Here is a 22,131-nt window from a genome sequence, read left to right as displayed (position 1 = left end):
AATTAAAATTACTCTCTATTTAATTCGCTACTTAATTTTATATTCTTTTTATATATTCGCGTATTATAACTTATCTCGCCGTAGATATTATAGCGTCTTTTACCGGTCGCCCTCCGCTTCGACGAACCCCCTGTTCTATATTCATTAATTACTAGACGCTTTTTTTTACCTTCTCGTTTTATAGCTTTTAAGACTCTTATATAATAAAAGCTTTTTTAAATTAAACGCGCGATTTTTTAATTTTTAACGTTTAAAAAATACTAAATTAACCTTTTATAAAATACGTATTAAATTTTTTATAAAGGTTATTTTATATATTATTATATATATACTTTTTATTATCTAATTTATAGTATTATAAAGCTTTTTAATAAGTAAAGATTTTATTTCTAATAAAAATAAAGTATTTAATTATTTATTAAAAATTAAACGGCATTTAAAGGTTATAAGTGTTAACCGTTCTTAAACGCGACAAGCTAAATATAAGCGTTTAAAAACGTATATTTAATTTATTAATTATCTTATTTAAATAGTAAAGTATTAAACTAAATACGTTAAATTTAAAATTAATATTATTTTTCATAAAAATAATAAAATACGCGGCTTTAAAAGCGATAAAAAAGATTTACTTTTATAATATAATTTATCGACGTTTTAATAAATAGCTCGGTTTTATTTAAATAAGTACACTTTAACCACGAATAAAGTATTATAGTTAAAGGTTAAAATAGGTAAAAGGAGTAAAGACGTATATTAAGCGTAATAATGCTGTTATTTTTATGATATTCTTCGAATTCGGCCGAAATATAGTTTTCGTAACCGTTTAAAATTAAGAGGCGATAAAAGCTTTTCGTCCGCGTTTTAATATATTTATCGAAATATTAAATTTAGTTTAAGCTCGTTTCGCTATTAGTTTAATTAGTTAATTATTTAATAAATCGGATTTTCGAAATTAGTTTTCGAAATAATATTAATTTTAAACGATTAAAAACGGCGGAATATATTAACTTTACGAATTAATATAATTAATAGCCGTTAATTATTCTTAATTATTAAATTAAACTAATTTCGCTTTTTTATAACGATCGGCGCATATTATAGTAAATATTAACTTAATTATATTTATTATAAAGCTAGTTTTATGAAAAATTCTATATATCTTCGTTTAAAATATCGTATTTAGTTTTAATATATATAATTAGCGCGAACTAGCCGGGAATAACACTTCTATCTTTATAAAAAGATTTTAATAATTATATCGACGGTTAATTTAAGTTTTAAAGTCCGGGTTACGATTAATAAAGCGTTTAGCTTAGTACTTATCGACGCGGTCGCCGCCGCGCGACTTTAAAAAAAGATTAACTATATTTTTTATAATATTAATATTAAGAAATATTTCTTAAATATTTAAATTAATTATATAATCACGAAACATTTTTTTTTAATTAGATTTAATTTATATTATAAATATCGGATTTCGCGTCGAGGTTTAATACCGCGGAGTCGGTTGCTTAAAGTAGCTCAGTAAATGTTTTACACTTTTGTAACAGCTTTTTAAATAACTCGATTTAAACATTCTCGCGTCGCTTAAATTATTAAAACGATACGATCTTTTTTTAATTAAATCGACATTATAGTTATAAAGATATTACGTATTAAAGTTTAATTGCGTAAATCGAAAAAAGAGTGGCCTACTAAGTAATATAATCGACTTGATAAAAACCACGTTATAGCTTTTATAATTTAATAGTTTTTAAAATATATATTTAATTAAATAAACTATTTATAATAAAACTTTTATTTTTCTTATATTTTAATTAAAATAAAAGCTTTAAAACTTATTTTATATTCTTATTATTATTTTCACTTATTATATTATTATATAATATTATAATAATTTCTTTACTTAATTTATTAGAAATATTACTATGTTTTTAAATTTAAAAGAAAATCCGGTTTTAATTAATGTATTTTAAGGTAACGTACCCTACGGTTTAATTCCTTATACGGTCTAATTTCTTGCTTTTTTAAAAGTTATATAATAATATATAATTACTTTTATTATAACGTTTAAAATTAATTAAAACTATTTAAAATCGTTTTTATTAAATACTTTTACGTTATTTTAATAAGTACGCGTATTATGCCCGGGCTACCCGTAAATTCTATAGCGTCGCGGGCGTGTTTTAAGCCTTTTCGTATAACCACTACTCCGGCGCGATTTATTTTATAACTATTTATTAACGTCCTTTTAAAACTATAAGTGTTTCTTAATTTATATACGAAATAATTCTTTATTTTATAGCCGTCTTTTTTTCGTACAGCGGCGTCGGTTAAGTATTTTATTTACTTTTCGTAATACGTTTACCTTACTTTTTAAAAAAGCGAGCCGGTATATAACTTACGTTATACCTTTCGTAACTTAGTTAAACTTAATTAAAATAAACGTCGAGAAATTATTTTAATACCGTACGATACGGTTCCGAACGTATTCGGTTTAAAATTAAGCCTTAATCGAGTTGTTTAAAGTATTTAATTCTTAAAGAATAAATAGGTAAAAAGAAGTCCCCGAGGTATTAAAATACGTAATTTTATATTTAACTATAAAATAATATATTCCGGGTTTTATAAAACGAGTCTTATTAATTAAAAACTTTTTTAAAATCGCTTAGAACGTTTTTAAAAACGCCGGTAAAAAGTCTTCCTTTAAAATATAAATAATGTACGCCCGTATAAAACCTTCGATTTCTTTCTCGCATAACTTTTTTAATATATAAAAATAGCCGAAATTAAAAAAATAAAACTTATTTAATAAATAAATAAATATATAAAGTATAATAATCGAGTTCTTTTTATAATAGAGTTCGAAAACTATTAAGTAGTGGTTTTCGTAATTATTTAAGACTAAGAAGCGATAATAACCCTTTATACAAGACTTAATATATTAATTAAAGTATCGAATCTAGTCTTCGTCTTTTTTATTTATAATTTAGCTATTTTTAATAATTACGATTACTTAATCCTTCGGTAATAAACTATTTTCGTATTAAAAAAAGAATTGCGTTTTTCTAGTAAAGATAATATACGGAGGGATGGCGTAACCGTATAATCTAACGCCTTAAATAACGAAAAAGTAAAAGGGAAGCGTCCAGCGACTAATAAAGGCGAAACAAGGGGGTCCGTCGAAGCGGAGGGTAACCGGTAGAAGGCGCTATGGTATTTACGGCGAGATAAGCCATAATACACGAATATATAAAAAAGAGGTAGAATTAAGTAGCGATTTTAATAGCGAATAATTTAAATTAATTTATATAAAAGTAGTAAAGAGTTAAAAAGGTGTTCCGGTGTATAAAACGTTCCGGTATATATTAAACCACGTTACCTTTATTTTTATTATTTATTTTAGCCTTTAAATATAATATTTTATTCGCTGTTAAATAGTATTTATTCGAAAGAAATTAAACTATTTATTAACACGTTAATAAATTATATTATAAAGCTAGAGTTTTTCATTATTTATATAAAATGTAATATTAAATTTAAATTTAACGTATTTAGTTTTATACTTTATTACTCGAATAAAATAATTAATAAACTATATATACGTTTTCGAACGCATATACCTAGCCCGGCGCGTCTAAGGATAGCTAGTATTTATAACTTTTAAATCTTATTTAACTTTTAATAAATAACTAAATACTTTATTTTTATTAAAAAAGCTTTCCGATATTAATTTTAAATATTATAAATTAAATTATTAAAAATATATATATAATAATATATAAAATAACCTTAATAAAGAATTTAATACGTACCTTATAAAAGGTTAATTTAATACTTTTTAAAGGCCGGAGAATTAAAAAATTACGTATTTAACTTAAAAGAGCCCTTATTACATAGGAATCTTAAGAGCTATAAAACGAGAAGGTAAAAAGGAAGCATTTAGCGACTGATAAATACGGAACGAGGGGTCCGTTAAAACGGAGGGCGACCGGTAAAAGGCGTTATAATATTTACGGCGAGACAGGTTATAATCCGCGAACATATAAAAAAGCTATAAATTTAAGTACCGAATTAAATAAAGAGTGATTTTAATTAATTTAAAGCGTTAGGGTTAAATTAAGTTATATAAACGTAATAAAATATAAAAGAAATAGCCGATGTAATGATTTACTCGATTTAATAATAAACTACGTTATAAGTTTTATAACTTTAATATAATTTAATTAAATTATAATATATTTAAATTATACGATATAAAAAGCGGCTAACCGGTTTTAAAATTCTTAAGTTTTTTTTTAACTTATCTCTTATTATCGAGGTTTTAAAAAAATAACTTAAAAGCGTTATAAAAATTATCGTAATTTCGAAAATCCGTTATGTTTTTATACGATATAACTCGACTTATTAATCGGTTTTTATAAGTCTATTTAAATAAAGTTTAAGTTAAACGAAATTTTTTTATAAAATTATTAATAAGTTTTAATTTAAACGAGGAGTCTTTAAAGATATTACGACTTAACTCGACGATAAGGTTAATATTTACTTTTAAAGCGAGATTATAATAATTAAAAGCGCTTATAAAGTATTAAACGTAATTTAACTTAGCCGGCTTATATATATAACTTAATTTATAGTAATAAAACTCATTATATTATTATTTAATTACTAAAACTAATATTATAATAATATTTAATATAAATATTTTAAAATAATACTTAAATAATAAATTAAATTAAAAAAGGAAATTACGTAATAAATATCTAGATCTCGACGAGATTTAAGAATACAACCCGTCGAGATTTTAAAGAATCCACGATATCTTTAACTTAATAAATAAAAGATTAAATATATAATAACAAACGTTTTTTATATATTTTATATATATTATTTATTTTAAACTTAATTTAATTATAAAATAAATAACCTTAATAACTTTATTATTATATTATGAATTAATATTTTATTCGTTTATAGTTGTTTACTTTATTTTAATTATTTTTATCTTAACTAGGTATTATTTAAACCTTTAAATAACTTTTAATTAAACTTTATTATAAAGGTTAATAATAATAATAATGGTGGCTTTATTTAATAAACGCTAGTTAAATAAAGTATAGATTTCGAATAAAATAATGTTATTATTATATTAAGTTTAAAAAAACGTAATAAGCTTTTAATTAAAAACCCTTTAAAATAAATACTTTATAATTTTAAGAAGTTACGCGAAATATACGTCTTTTTTATATTATTATTAATATTATTTAAACCCTTATCGTATTTAAATAAAGTATAAATATTAATATATTAATATTCTTTAATAAAATAAGCGAGAACATTTATAAATTCTTTATATAAGTTAAAACTTATTAACGATTTTATAATAAGATATTTTAAAACGTTACTTAACGAGTTATTTACGCCGCTTTATTTAAAAAAAAGTATTCGCTTAATGAAAACTTTATTTAAACGAGTTTATAAAAAACAATTAATAAATCGGATTATATTAAATAAAACTTTAACGAATTTTTAAAAGCTACGATAATTCCGAGGATACTTTTAAATTATTTTTTTAAAACCTTAATAAAAAGCGATAAAGAGAGAGAGAGCTCGAAATTTTTAAGTAAAAGAGATGAACCGATTTTTATACCGTTAAATTTCGACGTATTCTAACGCGATTAAATTAAATAAAAGTTAAATAAATTATAATATATAATTAAAGGTTAAAGAAAAAGATTAAAAATAAACTTAGCCCGCTTAATACCTTTAATTTCTTTTTATATATATAAAACGTGTTATAAAGATCGATACATATTTATATAAACGTTATTATAGAAAGTAAAGCGAATAATAATAATAAAATAATTAATTTTAAATTAATATAAAACGCTTAAGTTAATATATTAATATATTATAAAAAAATATTATTATATATAATTATTATAACGAGCTTATAACTTTTTATATTATTAAATATAATAATTTTTATTATATTTATTATAGTTATTAAAAATAAGAGTACTACGCTTAAAAATATAAATCTTTAAAAAATAATATATTAATATTACTTAAAGCGAGGATGCCCTTATAATAATTATGAAAAAGTAGCGTTATAATCGATTATAATAATAAGTATATTACGTATTTAATAAATAAAAAATAAACCGGATAGATTTTTAAAGACTTTAAATCTAAAAAGCTATAATTAAAACATTATAATAATATATAATAAATATATTAATAAACGATTTTATAAAACGAAATCGTTAAGTTTTAAAACTGAAAAATTAACGAATAATTAATTATCTCTAGTAATTTTTATTATAATAAACATTATTTAAGTTTTAAAATAAATTTAATAAAATATACTTAAGTATATTCATTATATAAGAAATAATTTATTAATATAATAAGTAAAAATAAAAGTAGTGAAGTAAAAGTGTTTATATAATAAAACTATTAAGGTTATTTATTTTATTAATAAATTTATTTAATATTTAAATTAATTATTCATATAGAAATTATTTATATATAATGTTTAAAAAACGTTTATTGTTATATAGTTAATTTCGTTTTTATTAATATTTTCTAAATATATTAGATCTATTTACATCTTTAGACATCGTTTTTAAATTTATTAAATTTATCTTAAATCTTTAAATACTAGTTATTTTATTTGTACGTAATTCTTTTTTTAGTTTTATAATACTTAGTTAATTTAATTATTTTATTTAATTTACCACATCTTTTAAGTAATAAGCCGAGGTGGCTATATTAGTTATTAATTATTATTTTAATATCGTTTCGAGAGTAAGTCTTAGCTATATAATTAAGCTAGGCCGTAACACTTACCGGGATTTAAAACACTTACGTTAAATATTTACTACTATAAAGTTTAATTAAAAGGTTAAAAACAATTATCTTATAGATATTATATATATAACTTTTATATTATATACTTTATAAAAGAATTTAAAACTAAATATTTTTTTAATAAATTAATAAACGTTTTATTTTATACTTATACTTTAATTACGTAGTTAAAAAGTTTAAATATTTATTAATATAAAATAATTCATAATAATTATAATAAAATTACATAAAAAATATCGTAAGCTTATAAACGTTATAAAAAAGTGTTTAATACTTTTATAATATATAAGTCTATATTTAATAAAAAAGCCTTTTTATTATTATTAAAAACTTATAAAACGTTTATAAGTTTTAATAAACTTAATAAACCTTTAAGTTATTTAACGAATTAAAATTTTAAATATTAAACTTAATACGTTATATAAAAAAGGTATAAAACAATTTCGTTAATATATTAAAAAGCACTTTATTAAAAAACAAATAACGACACGACGTTCGATTATAAAAGTATATTACTTATTTAAAGGAGTATTAATAAAGAAATAAACGCCGTCGAATATATAAGAATAATATTAAACGAAGTTATAAATGTTTTTATAATAAATAACGAGTAATTAAAATATTTACGAGTATATTATATTAATAATAAATATAAAAAGAGTTAATATTAAAGTGTTATTTAATAATAAAACGTAAAAAACTATATTTTATTATAAATTATTAACTTTTATAAACTAGAATAAAAATGAGAAAAAACGCTTTATATTAACTTAAAACCGTTAATAAAAAACTTATAACTTATAAAAATAAAAAAGTATAAAAAAAGTCGTGAACTTTTTAATAAATATCGAAAAATGTTATAAACGTTATAAAATATAATATGGTTTTAAAAATATTTTAATTATAAATTAATAATTTTAAACTTGATTAGAAAATAAATTAACTGTAATAAAATATATTAAAAAGGTTTAATTAATAAAAACGGTTTAAAAAAGCCTTTTAATAAACTTAAATAGTTAAAGTATTTATTATTATTAAAAAGCTTAAGCTAAATGTTATAATAATTTAAAGCTGTTTTTAATAAGACATTAAAAATAAGCTTACCGCTTTATATATAATAAAATTACGAAATACTTTTTTAAAAAAGGCTCTCTTTTATATTAATTAATAAATTTAATTAAGAATGTAAATAATCTTTAAAAGAGTATATTACGAAAACCTATAAAATAAATAAAAAATCGTATTTTATATTAAATATAAATATTTTAAGTATTAAGCTATATTAATTAACTTTTAAATTATAAAAATTTTATTTTACGTTATATAAATAATTTAATAAGTCTATTACAATATACCTTTATAATATTTTAATTTATTCTAAAAATAAAAAATTAATATAAAACAACGTAACTTAATACTTTAAAAGCTATTAAGCGTTAATTTATTATTTTATTTAAAGCAAAGTGAGTTTTATTAACGACTTATTCTATTCGTAAAATGTATAATATCTCAGGTAGAAATTCGAATAAAACCTTTAAAAGTTTTATTAATTAAAGAGTGACCCACGCTTATAAGCACTATAAAAGTTAAATTTCTTTTAAAACTAATTAATTATTACCGGAATTTTATGCCCGAATTTAATAAAATAGGGCCACTTTTAATAAACATAACGAAAAAGGACGACTTTTTTAATAAATAAAAAATAGTAAAAGCTTTCTATAATATAAAAGAGCGAAGTTTTAAAGAATTAATACTTCGCGTAATAAACCTTATAGAACTATTTAAAATCGAAACTAACGCGTTAAGTAATATAATTAAAAGGTAGTTAAATTAATGAAATAATGACGAGAGGTCTCACTCGATCGTACTTTTTTTTGAAAAGAACTAAATGAATATAAGTTTAATTATTAAATTTATAATAAAAATTTAATAACTATTATTAAAACTTATAAAAAGTAAAGATACTATTTTAACGAAATAATAAATTAATAAAAGTTTATATCGATTATAAACACTTTATAATATTTATTACTATTAAAAAGTTAAATAAATATAATAGTTTAAATTCTTTTTGAAATTAAAGCTTATTATTATTTATTTAAAGAGTAATAAAAACCGTCGCGTCGACGTATTAAACCAACGACTCGATTATATAAAAAAGTCTTACTTAAAACTAAGATTTGATTAATAAAAAACTAAAATAAAAAATTAAAATTATCGCGGTATATTTAAATAAGGTATTAAATATAATTTTATAAAAAATAGATTTAAAAGGTTAAAAAAAAACGGCCTTAATTTTATTAATTAAATACGAGACCGTTTATATATAAAAAGCTGCCTCGTTTATTATTATAATAAAATTTATTAAAGAATTTTACGAATATTTTATATATAAATGTTAAAGTATATTTAAAACTTAAAAATAAGTTATTAAGTAGTTCGGATATAAAAACTTTAAATTAATTATAATTAAAGTAATTAATAAATATAGTCTTTATAATAAAGTTAAGGTGATTAAATACTAGTTATATAAGAGATTATAATTAATTTCATTATTAAATAAAGTATAAAAAGTAATCATATTTAATTTTATTATTAAGTTAGTTTTATTAAATTACCTTTAAATTAAAATAAATTAAGACAACGTTTTAATAATTTAAATAAGCTTACTAAATATATTTAACGTACCTTATAAGCGAGCTACGTATATAAACGAGCTATATACTTTTTATTATTAAGCTTTATAAGTTATAACTTAATTTAATTATAACGCTTATAATTAATTAAATATTTAATAATTATTATTTTTTAAAGGTTTTTATATCATTTTAATAAGTACGTATATTATGCCCAGGCTTTCCGTAAATTTTATATCGCTATAAACGTGTCTTAAACGTCCTTTTATAACTACTCCTTTAACGCGATTCGTTTTATAACTATTTATTAACGCCTTTTTAAAACTATAGGTCTTTTTTAGTTTATATACGAAGTGATCTTTTATTTTATAGCCGTTTTGTTTTCGTACGGCGGCGCCGGTTAAATATTTTATTTACTTTTTAAAAGAGTAATTTAATATATAACTTACGTTATAACTTTTACGATTTAATTAAAACTAATTAAAATAAATATTAAAAAGTTATTTTAGTATTATACGATACGGTTTCGAACATATTTAGTTTAGGATTAAATTTTAATTAAATTATTTAAAGTTTTTAATTTTTAAAGGATAAATAGGCCGGAAAACGTCCCCGGAAGCATTAAAATACGTAGCTTTGTATCTAATTATAAAATAATATATTCCAAATTATATAAAACGAATCCTATTTTTTAAAAGCCTCTTTATATATTCGAAGTAATAAAAATCGTTTAGAACGCATTTAAAAATATTAATAAGAAGTTTTCTTTAAAAATATAAGTAATATATACTCGTATAAAACTTTTAATTTCTTTTTTATACGCTTTTTTTAATACATAAAAATAACCGATATTAGAAAATTAAAACTTATATAATAAGTAAGAAAATATATAAAGTATAATAATCGAGTTTTTTTCGTAATAGAGCTCGAAAATTATCGAGTAGTAGCTTTCGTAGTCGTTTAAGAATAAGAGGCGATAATAACCTTCTATATAAGACCTAATATATTAATTAAAATATCGAATCTAGTCCTCGCCTCTTTTATTTATAGTTTAGCTATTTTTAGTAATTACGATCACTTAGTTTTTTAATAATAAGCTGTTTTTATATTAAGAAGAGAGGTGCGTTTTCCCGGTAAAAATAATATATAAAGGGATGGTGTAACCGTTTAATTCGACGTTTTAAATAATTATAATTTATTCCCGGTTTTTTTATTATATTATTTTAAGCTTTCCGCGTTAATTAAAACTAGTTACAATTATTTTAAATAAGATTTAATTTATAAAAAACCCGGTTTTATTAAAATTATATATATTTTCTTTTCATATGTTATATTTATTAATTATATTCCGTACGAAAATAAATTACGCGCGGTACGCGTTAAGATTTTTATAAAAGACTTTTTAATAATTAATTCTTCGGTTAAAACGCGTCCGGAGGTCTAATTATTATCGTATAAAGTTAAAGGCTTAATTAACGCCGACGCGTTTTACGTCGCGTAAACTAAATAATCGATTCGCTATATCTTTTATATTACTTAACCGAAGAAAAAACAATCGCGTATTTAGATTAATAATATATCGAATAATTAATTCCTCTTTAAAATTAGAAAGCTTTTAAAAGTTTATAAAAATTTCGGATCGTAATCGAATTCCGCGTCGTCAGCTACGTAACGTCGACTCTAAGACATGATATATCGCTGCAGCTTTTCGTACACTTAATTTCGGATTATTTTAAAAACGCTGAAAGCGTTAAATTAAACCTTTTTTATTATGTTTTTAATTCTATACTTATTAAAAAAGAAAAGTTAATATAAAATTAATTATAAAAAAGTTAATTAAAAGTACGCAGCTCGCTTATATACGTAGCTCGCTTATAAAGTACGTTATTTTTTATTATATATAAAGTATAATAATATTAATAATTTAATTTATATATTTCTTCTTAATATCGTTAATTAATATAAGTTATTAAACCCGACTATATTTAATTAAAATGAACTATTTATCGCTAAGTTTTAAAAATTATTTATAACTTATTATTCTATAATAAACGAATAGATTAAACCTTAGAATAATAATTATATTATTATATTAACTATAGATAAAGTAATTAAGTTTCATTATTATTTATAGCGAAGTTTATTTATAATAACGTGGATAATAAAACTATACACATTTTATTATTTCGAACGAACTATAAGTACGACTTAAAAATCGTTAAAACCCCTTAAAAAAAAGTTAATATTAATTACGACTAAATAATTCGAAGAATTAAAAAACCTTTAAATTATTTTATAATAAAACCTTGTTTTTTAAAAACTAATTATGGAAATACGGCGATTAAATAAAGTTAAAGGGATTAACTTTTTATAAGAAAATATTAAAATTAAATAATTAAATAGAAAATTAACTCTAAAAAATCGAATTATTTAAGGTTATAATTTTTTTTTAAAAAAAATCAATTATTAATTATTACTATATAAAATAATATAGATATACTTTATATTTTATATTTTATTATTAAAACTAATAACTAGAACTCGAAATAAATTAATATAAATATAAAATTAAATAAATTGCTAATAGACGATAGATAAAGCGAGGCTTTTAATATTGCGTTTAATAAAAAACCATTTATTAAAACATAATATATAGAAACTTAAAAAATATTTAAAAAATATTAACATGGCCCTTTAAGCGTTTAAAATATAATAATTAATAGGATAAAAAAGTCTAAAGAAAAGAAAAGTTTAGAACGGTTTATTTATTACGTTAAAGCCATCGTTAATTTTAATAATTATAGCGGCTTTAAGCTCTTAACGTTTTTTTTTTAATTCGTTTAAAGAATAAAAATTAAGTTATGTTAACCTTACGTTTTAAAAACGAGCTATTATTTTTATTTTTATAAATAAATTAAACGAGTAATAGCTTCGCTTATTTTTTTTAATAACGTTTTAGCATTTAAAAAACCGCTCTTTAATTAAAGCCTCCTCGCGCTTTAAATAACGATATATTTTTTTTTAAATTCGTTATAAAACATAGAGAAAAACTCTTAAGTTATTATATAATTAACTAGCACGAGTATATTTTTAATAATTTATAACGCCTTTTATTATTACGTATTTTTACCCTTTAAAAGTATAACTAAAATACGGTATAATATCGAAACTAAAATCGTAAAGAAAATTCATAATAGCGGACCGTAAAGTGTTACAGTGCGTTTAGACTAATCACTACGCCATAAAGCAAAAGCTTCAGAAATGACTAGACGGTCATTTCTATCCAATTCTACGCCTTAAGTGCTACCCCGCGGGGGACTAACCTGCCGATCGTAATACTATACCCCCTCTCTAAAGGTATGCCCTTATACCTAAGGCGATAAACTCTTAATAACCGTATAATTTACTTAAGCTCGGTATAGAGAAACCTTAAGGCTTTTATATAGAGAACTAATCCGTATAAGGCCTTGCTTACTTACTAGCGATCTTGCCTAAATAATTAAAGAGAGCTCTTATTCGATAAGTATAAAAATCGAACTTATATTTTTTATTTAATAAATATATTTACTTATTATATTATAATACGTTTAAACTAATTATTACGTTATAAAATAAAAGCTTCGGAAATAATTAAACGGTTATTTTTATTTAATTCTACGCCTTAAGTGCTACACCGCGAGGGATTAACCCGCCGATCGTAATATAAAGCTTTTAATTTTAAGCCGGGATTTTTTTATATAATTAATTATTATTAAAAATAAATAATTTTAAAAAAGTAATAAAAAAATAAAGTTATAAAAACTCGATATAATAACACGTATTAAATACTTATAATAATTAATTATTTTAATAATAAATTAAATAAAAAAAGGAAATAATATTATAACTTAGTTTAATTATATAGTTAAACTTACTTTCGATACGACTTTATAATAACTTAAAGCGTGTATAAAACTTAATATAAAGGATTACCCCGCGAGATAATATTTATAAATTCGCTTATAATAATAAGCTTTATTATATTATATAATTATTAATATAATAATTAATACTATAATTACGGATTATATTTAAAAGTAATCTTATATAAAATAAATAATATTAAATAAATAAATTTAAATAATTAATAAAGGTACTATATAATAATAAAATAAAACGTAATTTAATAAAGCGATATTAAGTAACTTAGCGCTATATAATTAAATAATATTAAACACGATTAATTAAAATTAAATAATAAAAGAATTAATAATAAAAACTAAATATATAATAATAAACGTTTCTTATATATTTTATATAAATACTTTTTATTAATAACTAATTTAACTTATTAATAAAATAAATAACTTTAATACCTTTATTATATAATTACTTTTACTTAGCTACTTTTATTACCACGTTATAACTTTAAATATTATTATTTATTATATTAATAAAGCGCCCTTTTTATTATAAATACTTTTACGTATTATTAATATAAACTTAAGTACGTTTTATTAAGTTTTTTTTAAAACTCGAATAACGTTTATTTTAAAGACCCGGTATAATTTAAAGTTTTATTTAATAATAATAAACCCTCGGTATAATATAAAAGCTAAAATTAATATAATACAAGCGTCGTTTTTTAATTAAATTACTTTTCACTTCGTTTTTTATAATAGAAATAAAAAATAAAAAATAAAATTAACTCGGTTAAAGTAATAATAATAAGCCTCGGCGTAATTTAAAGTTTTATAATAACCTTAATATAATATAAAAGTTTTTTAAATAAAATTAATATATAATAAAGTTAATTTAATTAAAAGAGCCTTAAGTATTAATAAATATTTTTAAGTAAATATTAACTTAATAAGAAATTTATTAATAATATTAATATATTATAGCGGCGATATCTTAGTTTATTATTAATTAATATAGCTTAGTTTCACGTTATAATAAATAATTAATAGTTAAATTACTTTAATTTAAAGAATCTTTATTTTACGTTATAATAAACTTTTCATAATTAAATAGATTTAATTTAATTAAAGACGTATATAAGAGTATTATTTAATAATACCTAATGAATAAAAATTAAACTTAATATTTAAAAATAATATTTCAATACTAATCTAAGAGGTTTTAAATTAAATAAGATATTATTATTTAATATATATTAATATAAAAGGGTTAAAAAAGCTAAATTAAAAGATACTTAGCTTATTAATAAGCTTTATTAATAAAAATTTAAAGTAAACCTTTTAAAAGAGTTAATAAACCCTTTAAATATTATATTAGTTTTAAATAAATATTTTAAAAAAGAAATAAAAGATTTTAACCGCTTTATAATAATAATATATTTATAAGTTATTTAATAAGCTTAGCGTATATTAATAAGCTTACTATTATAATACTTTAAAGTTATAGCGCCTCACTTATAAAAAGCGTTAAAATTATTTTATTAAATTTTAAAAATACATAAATTAAAGTAACTTAATAAGTTTATATTAAAATAGAATAAAGAAAATATTATAAAGTATTAATGCTTTAAGGTAAGTTAATAATTAATAAGTTATTTAAAAAACTTTAAAATATTTATTTATTATTATATTTTATTTTTATTTTAATATACTAAGCTCTACTCGGCCTTTTACTTATTAACTTAAGATTAAGCTTAAAGGCTACTACGGTTTATTTAATTCGATTTATCCTTTGAGTTATACACTCTCGATATAATTAATCCGCTTTCTTTCCCTTAAAGCACGCTTTCTCTCGAGCTCGAACCCCTTACCGCCTTTGTGGCCTTTTTATTATCCTATCCTACTCTTATCACCATATAAAGACGCTAACTAAATCGATTAAGAAACTGTAGGTAAGTGATGTTATTAAATCCTGTCCCTATCTTAATACACCAGGCACCAATGCTGTCGGTTACACCCTAATCAGCCCCTTTTCAGCTACTTAGTTAGCAGCTTATGAGTCATATATTATCGCCAGTCAGCCGTTTTTAGTGATCTGATTAGATAAAGCTTTAGAGCCCGAGCGTTCTCTTGATCTAGAAATGTAGCTGATTGCCGAGGGTGGTTTTGAAACGCGTCGCTGAAGTCTATTGTTTATATTATGTTAATCAGCTCAGATGAAACGCGCCCTGGTGACTCGAGCCTGACTCGAGACTTTCTATTGTTAGTTCTGATTGACGTAATTATTAGGCACAGCTAAACAGGACTTGGGCCCCGGGTGCTGTTCAACCTTGATCTGGAGAGAATCAGGGCAACGGCACTGCGCCCGACGACTTTCGGGAGGGTATCCGGTTCTGCTTTTCGTTAGCCGTTTCGCCACCCGGAACAGGGATTTCGAGGTTGAGCTGGGCGGGTGGGCTTCAGCAGCTGTTGGACCGTGACTTCCTCGTTGACTATGATAGGAAAGGGGGGACAATGCGTGTTGCAACAGCTACTGCTTAGGATTATCGGCGAGTGGTGCACACTGACTCCGGGATGTGTCATCGTTCCCGCCAGCAGTCAGTGGCGTCTAGCTTTGTAGTATCACTACAGACGCGGCACACGACGAATAACTTTACGACGTCGGGAGCGTAGCCGTGGTGTGTTAGACTACTGCAGAACGAGCGAGGTTCATCGTCACTTTAGGAGCCATTTGCGTCGACGTAATGGCTCCCGTACGGAACTAATCCTCGGCAAAGTCCATGAATGTACCAACCATATTACCTCCTAAAAGTAGGACCATGTGGCATGACTAACAAGTCACTTTCCAATAGGCGAGGAGATGTTATTATTATTAAACATTCTTCTAGGCAATCAAACACACACAACTCCAAAGTTTCTATCTATCTATCTGCTCTAAGCCAACTCCGCCTCGATGACACTCTCCGCCACGCCCGGGTAGCTGTAAATCGCCACCACCCGCAAGCCCGCGCGCTCGACGATGGCGCGCCAGTCCCGCTCGGTGCGCTCCCGCACCGCGAAGTGCGCCAGCATCATCATGTCCATGGACGTCGCGGCCAGCGTCGGCTTGTCCTCGGACAGCACGATCTCGTTGAGCAGGACGCGCGAGTACCCCCCGCTTGAGCGCGGGCTTCAGGTTCTCGAGGATCCGCACGCCCTCCGCGTCGTCCCAGTCGTGCAGGATCGAGTGCAGAGCGTACGCGCGCGCCCCCGCGACGGGCTGCGGCGTGAAGAAGTCGTGCGCTTGCGCCTCGAACCGGTCGCTCTGCCCGGCTGTCGCGATGACGGGCTCGCGGTCTTGCAGGACCAGACGGCCCGGGTGGGAGCCGTGAACTTGGGCGAAATGTGCCAAATCATGACCCCGGCCACCACCAACGTCGACAAGCAGCACGTCGCCGTGGGTTTGGGGATCGAACCCGGCCGCCAGCCGCTCCACCACGGGGTAGAAGTCCCACCAGTTGGGCTTCCCCGCGCGGTACGCCGACATGAAGGAGTCGAAGTGGGCGAGGTGCGGCGGCGTCGCGACGAGCCAGTCGAAGAAGGGCAACTTGGTCTTGTGGGCGGTCTGGAAGGGCCCGTCGGTCAGCGACGTCGGTTGCCGGTAGCCCGTGGCCCGGAAGTAGGCCGGGAAGCCGGCGAAGGAGGGCCGCGCGACGTCGTAGCAGAACGCGACGCTGTGCTGGTACCTCTGCTCGGCGAGGCCGTCGCTCAGGGGTGTGCCGCACCACCGGCCGGCGCGGAAGGCGACGACTTTGGTCGCGGCCAGGTGCCGCAGGATGCGCTGGAGCAGCGGCGCGTCGAGGCCCGTCTTGGAGGCTAGGGCCGCTGGGCTGAGGCCCGCGGCACCAGCGTCGCGGAGGTGCTGGAAGAGCTCGACGTCGACGGCTAGGCGGATGTGAGCGGATTTGGCGGGCTATTGTGGGTTGTATTAGCACAGTGTTCTCGGTTGCATGATACAATAAGTACAAAAAGCACTAGCTGGTGTTTATTATTACTTACCTCAGACCAGAAGCTGCGCTGGATGAATTCACTGGGGATCTCGAGGGCGGCCACGAGGGACTGGCTCAGGTCGATGAGGTCCTCGCGCGAGCCGGACTCCTGGTTGTGCTCGTAGGCTTTGCCGGCCGCGGCGATGCGCTCGAGCAGCGCGGGAACGGACGGTGAACTCATTATTCTCGGTTGCGGTTGGTTAGTTCGTCGGTTGTTATGCTGCAATGTAATGATGTACAGACACGGAAGTCAATCCTGAATCGTGTCACTTCGTGGCTGCTTGCATACAAGTAGCTCCGACGCCCGCCAAGTGCAATTCTTAGTTAATATAAGGGCTGTATCTCTCCCCTTTCGAGATCGCTTTTCGATCTACTGGTCGCCCTGTTTCTGCAGCAATCTGGAATTAATGTGCCAGAGAGGACCTCCTCTCTGTGTGTGTGCTTGCGTTTGTGCTTGTATCAGCCCCTCTATCCCTGGAGGGATGGGCCATAACCCCACCTCCGCCGAAGAGACCATCAAAGGAGGATCTCCGGGCTGCTGCCCCGGGGGGATCGCAGCAGGAAAAGAGCGATACAGTACGATAACCTGAAATGCGCAGGGGGTTAGGTGACAGGGACCGGGTGCTTTGCATACCGCACCGCACCGCACGTACATGAAGGGACATTTCCTGCATGTTTAAGACAGTAATGTGACTATGATAAGCTGTATGTAGTATATAGGTGACCGCTGCATTAGTGCTATTCAGCAGGTACAGTATCGGGAACGCAGAATAACTTTATATGAGCCCCCTGGGAAAAGGTGTCCAAAGCAGCAATGATGTAAGGATGAACCTGTCCGTAGGCGGTAGCAGCTCAAGATCGTTATTAAAGCAACCACTTACACGTACACAGACAAAGTGCAAATGGAAAGGGAAACCCCGACTTCTTTCGTGCCCTATCGGTGCGTATGTATGTGAGGGGGTCCGTCCATGATGTCCCCATACTATGGATGATCCTTGGCCGTGCGGGCGACGCCAAATTAGTGTCACAGGGTATATGTTGCTGGGCTGCATTCGCTTGTTACCGACCGACTCGTGCAAGGTCCACTTGGGTGGCCAGATTGCGTTCCCGGTGGCCTGGATCGCCTGTCGACGTATGGTACAGTATAAGTACCGCATACATATTCGTGTAGCTATATTGGATATTAGTAGGGTAATACTACATAGTATTATATGTATGAAAGAAAAATTTATCTGCTTCCTGTTTCATGGGCAATCCAGGTATTAGGACCATCGTCGACCTCGCTGCCGTTGCAGCCCTAGAGCTACCCGGCCCACTCCTCCTTCTGCTTCCCCTGCGCCAAGGAATCGTTCCGGCCAACCGGTGGATGTGGGTGGGCCGCCGAGCTTTAGTCGAACGACCAACAACCAACGTGCATCGCCTAGAGCAGTACCAGAGAGCTCAACCAACACCTCTGGTGCAGTAACGGGCCGGACTAGTCCCCAATCGTCATCTCTATACAGTAATACGTACGCCGATCTCATCTCGTCACTAGGGCTTAGCGTATGTTTAGGGAGCGATTAGAATTACATCAATGCTCCCTGTACTCCGTTGGGTAATCTCATCTGCCTTGTAGGAAAAAGGTTTTTTGGTTTTTTTCTTCTTACCCGGTTGTAGGATAAGCCAGCTTGGTCAAACCCTCCCTCCCCCGTTATACTAAATCTCGTTCACCATGCAAACCCCGGGGACCAGCGGCCGGGTTGATGCGCGGGTTCCCCCTGGCTCATATCCTGAAGAAGTGGGGAAAAGGGAGGAGACGCCATCCTCGGATCCCTCTGACCTCGTCTTCAACAACATCTGATTGGTCTAGTCGTAGTGATAATTTTGGGCACGCTTTTGTCCGCCCTGGTACAGGTATTCATTCCATGCGTCTGCAATACCTCTATCGTACTGAAACGTATAACAGCTGCATATCTTTTACGGTGGTATTCCTCTCTGTTTTTTATGTTTCAAATGGGCCGGCGATGTACTCCCTACACAAATATGGCCTGTCGATACTTCATCTGAAGTCCGAAACGGTATCCGTCGAATAACAAACTTTCACGGATCCTAGTGTAGAGTACAGGCAGACATGGACGCAAGGGTTTCAAACACCGATGAGGGAGCAAGTTGGCAGGTCTTGGCCGGATCGATCTCAACAGAACAGGGTCCCTTCTAACCGATCTATCGTTTGCTGCAACGCTGTAGAAAACCCAGACTCAATCTTTCCCTCGACCGTAACATGGTAAACACATCCGGTTGCGACATGGCCATGAATCATCGTCCGATCGTGTCTTTACCTGCCACCATATACGGGAACTTTACTTACTCATGCAAGATTGGCGAAAGGGGGTTTCCGGTTTCAATACCTCATTATTGTAAGTTCGTCAGATCTCACTCTCGCATGTGGCCCACGGCATGTTTTAGACTTCATGCAATAAGAACGAGCTGGATCCCCTTTGTGAGACCTGATGCACCACGCACATCTCGTGTGTGGGCGAAGCTAGTAGGAAGTCTACCCTTCCCTCCGCCCAAGATTCCCCATTCGCTCTGTTTCCTCGATTGTTACGCACCACCTCCACAACCCCCCTCCCCCCCTTGGAGCCGTAACTCGACAATGTCGGGACCGCCACCCCCGGCAGCTCACCGCCGCCGCTGCCTTTCAAGGCCGACGTCGACTTCAGCGAGAATCGGCAGCTCGAGATCAACCTCGTCGCCTGGATCTGCACGGGCGTCGCCATCACCGTCGTGTCCTTCAAACTCTTCACCCGGGCTCACATCACGAAAGTGGTTGGATGGGATGACTTCTTCATTTTCCTGTCGATGGTAAGAGGATTCTACCCCCTATTGATAATCACCCTGAGAAACAAAGAAGAAAAGAAAGACAAACACGTTGGCGGAGGATAAAGTTTGTACAAACTTGTCACATTTGCTCACGTAACACGATCATTAGGCCCTCAGCATAATTGCTTCCGCTTTCGTGTCGTATTCTGTGACCCTGGGGTTCGGCCGGCATACGATAGCGGTGGCAATGGAACCCGATGGACCAGAACGTCTGGTCAGCACTGCCATGTGGCAACAGCTAGGCTATTGTAAGTTTATGATTCTCAACACTCCCTTCCCGGGCACAACCTACCACATTGGGCAACTCGTCAAGGAATTGCAAAGAAAGAGCTGCTGACAAGGGAATGTGTTTTGTATCTGCCCAGCTTTCAACATCGGCGCCTTCAGTTTCCCCAACATCTCCATCGCCATCCTGGTGGTGAGGCTGCTCGACCCCTGGCCGGCCCGGGCGCGCGCCCTGTACGCCATGGTCATCGTCCAGGTTGTCCTGGCCCTGATCTCGGTCATCATCGTCTTCAAGCAGTGCACGCCGACGGAAAAAGTGTGGAATAAGCAGCTGCCGGGATCCTGCTGGAGCCCGGACGTGCTGAACGACTTTTCCTACTTCCTCTCGGCCTACACCACCCTGACCGACATCGTCCTGGCCATCGTCCCCATCACCACCTTCTGGAAGCTCCAGATGCGCACCAACACCAAGGTCGGCGTCTGCATCATGATGGGCCTCACGCTGCTCTCGGCCATCGTGACCGTCGTCAAGGCGACCTACCTCAGCCTCTTTAACGACCAGACTGATCCACGTGAGCAACCCACCCCCTGAGCTTTCTATCAAAAACAAAAAACAAAAACAGTTTTAACTAACACGTAAATCTTCTTCTCGCAGTCTTCGACGTCGTGCCCCTCGTCATCTGGGGCCTCATCGAGCAGAACGTCGTCATCGTGGCCGCCTGCATCCCGACCCTGCGGCCCTTCTTCCACAAGGTCTGGAATGGCGAGAAGTCGTCCGGCGCCTCGGGCTCCAACGGCCTCAGCGGCGGAACGTCCGGCGGCTCGAAGCTCAGCAACAGCACCTTCTTTTCCAACAGCCGCAGCCGCAACAAGAACCACCACAGGCGACTCGACGACTCGGTGCTGGACTACGATCCGCGCAACGACCAGGACCAGGAGGCGCTGGTGCTTGAGGAGATGGGAAATCGGGATATCAAGAGCCGCGACGGCGGCGTCGGCAGGGTAGGCACGCGAGCAGCGGGCGACGCGGAGGGGGAGACTACGACGCCGACTCGCACAGCTCGCGGAAGGGCATCTGGCGCACCCTGCAGGTCAACATGGAGTGGGACGCCGAGTCGCAGACCAAGCGCATGACGCGGTTCCCCCTTTGGGCCCGACATTCCGGCAACCCCCAACATCGTCTCCGAGTCCGATGAAAGGGACGGGAAGAAGAAGAAGAAGCACAAGAGCGCGAGCGCCAGTCTCACGCGGAACTAAAAAAAGGGAAAGAAAGAAGAACACTATTATATACACAATGTACTATCTTGTATCATGTTTATGTATGAACGAAATCACTGGAATATCAGCGCCGAAATAGAATAATGCAGATATTTCGACATAAAAGGTCAAGTCTCAGATGGTGCTAGCTACTAGGACAAATAAAACAACAAAAAGGGGATACCCCTTGTGTAGGTATATATGCAAACAGAGTAATTGCGCAACATGAAGCTCGCTGTTGGCAAATCGTATATTCACCTATCATTAAAAATAAGGGGTAATTTGCCATCTACCGTGCCGCTTTGTAAACTAGAAGACAGGAGAGAGGCGAGGGGGAATTTACAGCTGCAA

The 22,131-nt window shown here is 30.6% G+C and overlaps 2 protein-coding genes across 2 annotated transcripts; one reads left to right on the top strand and one right to left on the bottom strand.

Annotated features, from left to right (window-relative positions):
• Positions 1 to 16,325: 16,325 nt before the first annotated feature.
• PG994_006694 (uncharacterized protein) lies at positions 16,326 to 17,617 on the bottom strand (the record flags this gene model as incomplete). The annotated part of the gene is made up of 2 exons (XM_066858103.1): positions 16,326 to 17,360; positions 17,447 to 17,617. 2 exons carry the CDS (start codon positions 17,615 to 17,617, stop codon positions 16,326 to 16,328), a joined length of 1,206 nt encoding a protein of 401 aa, XP_066717372.1.
• A 2,168-nt stretch (positions 17,618 to 19,785) lies between these two features.
• On the top strand, positions 19,786 to 21,719 carry PG994_006693 (uncharacterized protein; the record flags this gene model as incomplete). Its single annotated transcript, XM_066858102.1, has 6 exons — positions 19,786 to 19,832; positions 20,097 to 20,280; positions 20,408 to 20,546; positions 20,664 to 21,095; positions 21,179 to 21,525; positions 21,615 to 21,719. 6 exons carry the CDS (start codon positions 19,786 to 19,788, stop codon positions 21,717 to 21,719), a joined length of 1,254 nt encoding a protein of 417 aa, XP_066717371.1.
• Positions 21,720 to 22,131: the final 412 nt, after the last annotated feature.

The sequence above is a fragment of the Apiospora phragmitis genome, assembly GCF_038363925.1.
Source record: "Apiospora phragmitis strain CBS 135458 chromosome Unknown utg000006l:1.0-5683423.0:1.0-5690449.0, whole genome shotgun sequence".
Lineage (NCBI taxonomy): Eukaryota > Fungi > Ascomycota > Sordariomycetes > Amphisphaeriales > Apiosporaceae > Apiospora > Apiospora phragmitis.
The sequence above is the reverse complement of the archived record's forward strand: the minus strand, read 5'-3'. Positions and strand labels throughout refer to the sequence as shown.